General features: G+C 45.8%; 1 protein-coding gene across 1 annotated transcript; it reads right to left on the bottom strand.

The window, feature by feature from the left end:
* Positions 1-2282: 2282 nt before the first annotated feature.
* LOC139401346 (uncharacterized) lies at positions 2283-3774 on the bottom strand (the record flags this gene model as incomplete). Its single annotated transcript, XM_071145661.1, has 1 exon — positions 2283-3774. A coding segment is annotated over exon 1 (1492 nt), but the record flags the coding sequence as incomplete, so codon positions are not given.
* Between the last annotated feature and the right edge of the window lie 4846 nt (positions 3775-8620).

The following is an 8620-nucleotide window of genomic DNA, read 5'->3' as shown; positions in this document are numbered from 1 at the left end:
AGGGACAGTAGATAGGGTAGATGGGTAGAGGTACATTAGGAATGGTAGCTGGGTAGAGGGACAGTAGGAGGGGTAGCTGGGTAGAGGGACAGTAGATAGGGTACATGTGTAGAGGGACAGTAGGAGGGGTAGCTGGGTAGAGGAACAGTAGATAGGGTAGATGGGTAGAGGTACAGTAGGAGGGGTAGCTGGGTAGAGGGACAGTAGATAGGGTAGATGGGGAGGGGTACAGTAGGAGGGGTAGCTGGGTAGAGGGACAGTAGATAGAGTAGATGGGTAGAGGTACAGTAGGAGGGGTAGCTGGGTAGATGGACAGTAGCAGGGGTAGCTGGGTAGAGGGACAGTAGATAGGGTAGATGGGTAGAGGTACAGTAGGAGGGGTAGCTGGCTAGAGGGACAGTAGGAGGGGCAGCTGGGTAGCTGGGAAGAGGTACAGTAGGAGGGGTAGCTGGGTAGCTGGATAGAGGTACAGTAGGAGGGGTAGCTGGGTAGAGGTACAGTAGGAGGGGTAGCTGGGTAGAGGGACAGTAGATAGGGTAGATGGGTAGAGGTACAGTAGGAGGGGTAGCAGGGTAGAGGGACAGTAGGGGGGGGCAGCTGGGTGGAGGGACAGTAGATAGGGTAGATGGGTAGAGGTACAGAAGGAGGGGTAGCTGGGTAGAGGGACAGTAGGAGGGGTAGCTGGGTAGAGGGACAGTAGATAGGGTGGATGGGTAGAGGTACAGTAGGAGTTGTAGCTGGGTAGAGGTAGAGTAGGAGGGGTAGCTGGGTAGAGGGACAGTAGTAGGGGTAGCTGGGTAGAGGGACAGTAGATAGGGTAGATGGGTAGAGGTACAGTAGATAGGGTAGATGGGTAGAGGTACAGTAGGAGGGGTAGCTGGGTAGAGGTACAGTAGGAGGGGTAGCTGGGTAGAGGGACAGTAGGAGGGGTAGCTAAGTAGAGGGACAGTAGGAGGGGTAGCTGGGTAGAGGGACAGTAGGAGTGGTAGCTGGGTAGAGGGACAGTAGATAGGGTAGCTGGGATGGAAGCCCAGAATAGTCCATATGGATCCATTCACAGGATTGAGCTGTTCGGAGGACAGAATGGCAGTTTCCAAAGCAACTTGCTATGGTGTAGGACTGAGGGCCATAATGGTGTGTGTGTGTGTGTGTGTGTGTGTGTGTGTGTGTGTGTGTGTGTGTGTGTGTGTGTGTGTGTGTGTGTGCGTGCGTGCGTGCGTGCGTGCGTGCGTGCTTGCGTGCGTGCGTGCGTGCGTGCTTGCGTGCGTGCGTGCGTGCGTGTGTGTGTGTGTGATTTAATGCATTCATAAGGCACTTAATGAAATCTACATATTTGTAGTGGTTGATATGAGAGTTCCCTTCATACATTGTAGCAATAATGAATGTTAATTACCTAACAGGAGCTACATCAGATCCATTACCCCTCACTGTAGAAGGCTCTACATCAGATCCATTACCCATCACTGTAGAAGGCTCTACATCAGATCCATTATCTGTCACTGTAGAAGGCTCTACATCAGATCCATTACCCATCACTGTAGAAGGCTCTACATCAGATCCATTATCTGTCACTGTAGAAGGCTCTACATCAGATCCATTATCTGTCACTGTAGAAGGCTCTACATCAGATCCATTATCTGTCACTGTAGAAGGCTCTACATTAGATCCATTACCCATCACTGTAGAAGGCTCTACATCAGATCCATTAACCATCACTTTAGAAGGCTCTACATCAGATCCATTATCTGTCACTGTAGAAGGCTCTACATCAGATCCATTACCCATCACTGTAGAAGGCTCTACATTAGATCCATTTCCCATCACTGTAGAAGGCTCTACATCAGATCCATTAACCATCACTTTAGAAGGCTCTACATCAGATCCATTATCTGTCACTGTAGAAGGCTCTACATCAGATCCATTACCGATCACTGTAGAAGGCTCTACATCAGGTCCATTACCTGTCACTGTAGAAGGCTCTACATCAGATCCATTATCCATCACTGTAGACGGCTCTACATCAGATCCATTACACATCACTGTAGAAGGCTCTACATCAGATCCATTACCCATCACTGTAGAAGGCTCTACATCAGATCCATTACCCATCACTGTAGAAGGCTCTACATCAGATCCATTACCCATCACTGTAGAAGGCTCTACATCAGATCCATTACCCATCACTGTAGAAGGCTCTACATCAGGTCCAGTACCCATCACTGTAGAAGGCTCTACATCAGATCCATTACCCCTCACTGTAGGCTCTACATCAGATCCATTACCTGTCACTGTAGAAGGCTCTACATCAGGTCCATTACCTGTCACTGTAGAAGGCTCTACATCAGATCCATTACCCCTCACTGTAGGCTCTACATCAGGTCCATTACCTGTCACTGTAGAAGGCTCTACATCAGATCCATTACACATCACTGTAGAAGGCTCTACATCAGATCCATTACCCATCATTGTAGAAGGCTCTAGATCAGATCCATTACCCGTCACTGTAGGCTCTACATCAGATCCATTACCTGTCACTGTAGAAGGCTCTACATCAGATCCATTACCCATCACTGTAGAAGGCTCTACATCAGATCCATTATCTGTCACTGTAGAAGGCTCTACATTAGATCCATTACCCATCACTGTAGAAGGCTCTACATCAGATCCATTACCCCTCACTGTAGGCTCTACATCAGATCCATTACCTGTCACTGTAGAAGGCTCTACATCAGATCCATTACCCATCACTGTAGAAGGCTCTACATCAGGTCCATTCCCTGTCACTGTAGAAGGCTCTACATTAGATCCATTACCCATCACTGTAGAAGGCTCTACATCAGATCCATTACCCCTCACTGTAGGCTCTACATCAGATCCATTACCTGTCACTGTAGAAGCCTCTACATCAGATCCATTACCCATCACTGTAGAAGGCTCTACATCAGGTCCATTACCTGTCACTGTAGAAGGCTCTACATCAGATCCATTACCCATCACTGTAGAAGGCTCTACATCAGATCCATTACCCATCACTGTAGAAGGCTCTACATCAGATCCATTACCCATCACTGTAGAAGGATCTACATTAGATCCATTACCCATCACTGTAGAAGGCTCTACATCAGATCCATTACCCCTCACTGTAGGCTCTACATCAGATCCATTACCTGTCACTGTAGAAGGCTCTACATCAGGTCCATTACCTGTCACTGTAGAAGGCTCTACATCAGATCCATTACCCCTCACTGTAGGCTCTACATCAGATCCATCACCTGTCACTGTAGAAGGCTCTACATCAGGTCCATTACCTGTCACTGTAGAAGGCTCTACATCAGATCCATTACACATCACTGTAGAAGGCTCTACATCAGATCCATTACCCATCACTGTAGAAGGCTCTAGATCAGATCCATTACCCGTCACTGTAGGCTCTACATCAGATCCATTACCTGTCACTGTAGAAGGCTCTACATCTGATCCATTACCCATCACTGTAGAAGGCTCTACATCAGATCCATTATCTGTCACTGTAGAAGGCTCTACATTAGATCCATTACCCATCACTGTAGAAGGCTCTACATCAGATCCATTACCCCTCACTGTAGGCTCTACATCAGATCCATTACCTGTCACTGTAGAAGGCTCTACATCAGATCCATTACCCATCACTGTAGAAGGCTCTACATCAGGTCCATTACCTGTCACTGTAGAAGGCTCTACATCAGATCCATTACCCATCACTGTAGAAGGCTCTACATCAGATCCATTACCCATCACTGTAGAAGGCTCTACATCAGATCCATTACCCCTCACTGTAGAAGGCTCTACATCAGATCCATTACCTGTCACTGTAGAAGGCTCTACATCAGATCCATTACCTGTCACTGTAGAAGGCTCTACATCAGATCCATTACCCATCACTGTAGAAGGCTCTAGATCAGATCCATTGTAGACTTGTTTCCGTGCTGCTGTGCGGTTTGATGCTAACCTTACTTTGCTACCTGCCAACTTTACGTTTTTTTACTTTTTAATTATCGTTTAATATTTTTTTAAATTATCTCGCTCTACTTTTTTTTCATTCAGCTTTTTCACCCTGGACACTTTATCTGGACGTGGTTCTACAGGACCTCCACCAGCCAACCAGTAGTAACATGAACATGATGCTTTATCTGGACATGGTTCATCAGGACCTCCACCAGCCAACCAGTAGTAACATTAACATGATGCTTTATCTGGACATGGTTCATCAGGACCTCCAACAGCCAACCAGTAGTAACATTAACATGATGCTTTATCTGGACGTGGTTCTACAGGACCTCCACCAGCCAACCAGTAGTAACATTAACATGATGCTTTATCTGGACCTGGTTCTACAGGACCTCCACCAGCCGAAGCCAAGTAGTAACATTAACATGATGCTTTATCTGGACGTGGTTCGTCAGGAGCTCCACCAGCCGAAGCCAAGTAGTAACATTAACATGATACCTTCTAATTGCAGTCGCTGTACTCATAATATACAGGAGAACGATCGCCTAATGCGAGGATAGCCGTGCAGCAAGCCAAGCATCAGACGCAATCGTTAGGCAAGGGTAATTTCACTGTAGGAAAGGATGTAACAGCATCTGTGCCACCAGTAAGTACAGATAGTAACATTAGTACAAATCCCCTCGCACTGTCCATGCAGCCGGACAACTTTCTCATGACTTCTGGAGGGAAAAACTGTAGGAATGCTCAACCGTTGTCGCTCATTCAGCCGACAGACATTTTCATTTTTAAGCAGCGATTCGGAGTCAGAGGCGAGCCTTCTCTGGTCTCCACTCCTCCCGTTACGGGGTCAGAGACGTCGAAGCTTCCCACCATTAGCTCTGACAAATTGACAACTCTAGTCATTGGTGACTCCATTACCCGCAGTATTAGACTTAAAACGAATCATCCAGCGATCATACACTGTTTACCAGGGGGCAGGGCTACCGACGTTAAGGCTAATCTCTGCCTCAAATCCTATTACAAGGGCTGAGTCACTTGTTTACTGGTGCTCTTCCATGCCCTCCCTAGGAGGGGTGCATCACTTCAGTGGGTTGAGTCGCTGACGTGGTCTTCCTGTCTGGGTTGCCGCCCCCCCTTGGGTTTGTGCCGTGGTGGAGATCTTCATGGGCCTTGTCTCAGGATGGTAAGTTGGTGGTTGAAGATATCCCTCTAGTGGTGTGGGGCTGTGCTTTGGCAAGGTGGGTGGGGTTATATTCTGCCTGTTTGGCCCTGTCTGGAAGTATCGTCGGACGGGGCCACAGTGTCTGTCGACCCCTCCTTTCTCAGCCTCCAGTATTTATGCTGCAGTAGTTTATGTGTCGGGGGGATAGGGTCAGTATGTTATATCTGGAGTATTTCTCGTGTCTTATCTGGGGTCCTGTGTGAATTTAAGTATGCTCTCTCTAATTCTCTCTCTCCTTTTCTAGCTTTCTTTCTTTCTCTCTCGGAGGACCTGAGCCCTAGGACCATGCCTCAGGACTACTTGGCCTGATGACTCCTTGCTGTCCCCAGTCCACCTGGCCGTGCTGCTGCTCCAGTTTCAACTGTTTTGCCTGCGGCTATGGAATCCTGACCTGTTCACCGGAGTTGCTATCTGTCCCAGACCTGCTGTTTTCAGCTCTCGAGAGACAGCAGGAGCGGTAGAGATACTCTCAATGATCGGCTATGAAAAGCCAACTGACATTTAATCCTGAGGTGCTGACTTGCTGCACCCTCGACAACTACTGTGATTATTATTATTAGACCATGCTGGTCATTTATGAACATTTGAACATCTTGGCCATGTTCTGTTATAATCTCCACCCGGCACAGCCAGAAGAGGACTGGCCACCCCTCATAGCCTGGTTCCTCTCTAGGTTTCTTCCTAGGTTCTGGCCTTTCTAGGGAGTTTTTCCTAGCCACCGTGCTTCTACACCTGCATTGTTTGCTGTTTGGGGTTTTAGGCTGGGTTTCTGTACAGCACTTTGAGACATCAGCTGATGTAAAGAAGGGCTTTATAAATACATTTGATTGATTGATTGATCGCTGTAGAAGGTTTTACATCAGATCCATTACCATTATTGATCACTGTAAAAGGCTAAACAGACATGGCCTTAATTAACAGTGTTCTTTGTCCAGAGGAAATGATTGAATAGAATATATTCAATAGATTGGAAATATTTCACTGCATTAGCAATAATTTCCTCTGTGTAGAAAGCAAAGTATGGTCACAAATATATTGTACACTGATCGACTTAGATATGTGATGGTCTGGAAAAAAAGGAAATGCATTATCTTAAGGTTTTCCTTTCCATTAAATACAAAGTTCAACATTAAAGTGAATTAATTAGACTTTGATATTGTGTATAAAAACACAAGGTTTTTCCACCATTCCGCTCTCATCTTCAGGGTTGCCTGCTGAAGCTTGTTCTACACGACACACTCAAACATCCCTGGGGCAAAAGGGCTCATCTATTCCCAACCCCCACCTCTCTATCTGCTCTTCTCTTCTCTTCTCTTCCCAACCCCCACCTCTCTATCTGCTCTTCTCTTCTCTTCCCAACCCCCACCTCTCTATCTGCTCTTTTCTTCTCTTTCCAACCCCCACCTCTCTATCTGCTCTTCTCTTCTCTTCTCTTCCCAACCCCCACCTCTCTATCTTCTCTTCTCTTCTCTTCCCAACCCCCACCTCTCTATCTTCTCTTCTCTTCTCTTCTCTTCCCAACCCCCACCTCTCTATCTGCTCTTCTCTTCTCTTCCCAACCCATCATGTAAAGGATAACCAACGGGGGCGTTGCATGGAAAATAATGAAAGACACGGAAGGTATGTTCCAGGACGCCAGAGGAGAACTGACCTTCCACAGAGTTGCATTATTTTCTAAAGAACGTTGGAGCCCCGAGTTGATGATCCCTTTTTTTTATACAACGGGTGGGTCTAATCCTGAATGCTGATTGGTTAAAAGCGCATCCCAGCTGGTGTCTATTCCACAAATTACCACAGGCTAAATCTATGATGTTAAAATGCCTATTTACTCTGTTCCCTTTGACTGCGCAATCCACTGTGCAATCTTCAGCCCAGCCAGGCAATTTATAAACTTGATCTCCACTATAAAAAAGCATCTAGACATTATCTCACATTTTTTTCAGACTAATATTTAGTTTTCAACAGCGGAGATTTGTATAAACCTTGCTGTCTGTCTCTCCAACATTTGCAACATTGTTTCAGTATTGAAATTTCACAACATCTACAAGTATATAGGGGAAACACTGTTTATATAGGGGAAACACTGTTTATATAGGGGGAACACTGTTTATATAGGGGGAACACTGTTTATATAGGGGGAACACTGTTTATATAGGGGAAACACTGTTTATATAGGGGAAACACTGTTTATATAGGGGAAACACTGTTTATATAGGGGAAACACTGTTTATATAGGGGGAACACTGTTTATATAGGGGAAACACTGTGTATATAGGGGAAACACTGTTTATATAGGGGGAACACTGTTTATATAGGGGAAACACTGTTTATATAGGGGAAACACTGTTTATATAGGGGAAACACTGTGTATATAGGGGGAACACTGTTTATATAGGGGGAACACTGTTTATATAGGGGAAACACTATTTATATAGGGGAAACACTGTTTAAATAGGGGAAACACTGTGTATATAGGGGAAACACTGTTTAAACAGGAGAAACACTGTGCATATAGGGGAAACACTGTGCATATAGGGGAAACACTGTTTATATACGGGAAACACTGTGCATATAGGGGAAACACTGTGTATATAGGGGAAACACTGTTTATATAGAGGAAACACTATTTATATAGGGGAAACACTGTTTATATAGGGGAAACACTGTGTATATAGGGGAAACACTGTTTAAACAGGGGAAACACTGTGCATATAGGGGAAACACTGTGCATATAGGGGAAACACTGTGCATATAGGGGAAACACTGTGCATATAGGGGAAACACTGTGCATATAGGGGAAACACTGTTTATATACGGGAAACACTGTGTATATAGGGGAAACACTGTTTATATAGGGGAAACACTGTTTATATAGGGGGAACACTGTGCACATAGGGGAAACACTGTGCATATAGGGGAAACACTCGTTATATAGGGGAAACACTGTGCATATAGGGGAAACACTGTGCTTATAGGGGAAACACTGCATATAGGGGAACACTGCATATAAGGGAACACTGCATATAGGGGAAAACTGCATATAGGGGAACACTGCATAGAGGGGAAACACTGCATATAGGGGAACACTGCATAGAGGGGAAACACTGCATATAGGGAGGGGAACACTGCATATAGGGGAACACTGCATAGAGGGAACACTGCATATAGGGAGGGGAACACTGCATATAGGGGAACACTGCATAGAGGGGAAACACTGCATATAGGGGAACACTGCATAGAGGGGAAACACTGCATATAGGGGAACACTGCATATAGGGGAACACTGCACACACACACACACACACACACACACACACACACACACACACACACACACACACGCGCACACACACACAAACACACACACACACACACACACACACACACACACACACACACACACACACACAC

The sequence above is a fragment of the Oncorhynchus clarkii genome, unplaced genomic scaffold (genome assembly GCF_045791955.1).
Source record: "Oncorhynchus clarkii lewisi isolate Uvic-CL-2024 unplaced genomic scaffold, UVic_Ocla_1.0 unplaced_contig_3634_pilon_pilon, whole genome shotgun sequence".
In the NCBI taxonomy this organism is placed as follows: domain Eukaryota; kingdom Metazoa; phylum Chordata; class Actinopteri; order Salmoniformes; family Salmonidae; genus Oncorhynchus; species Oncorhynchus clarkii.
This window is presented reverse-complemented; position numbering and strand designations above follow the sequence as displayed.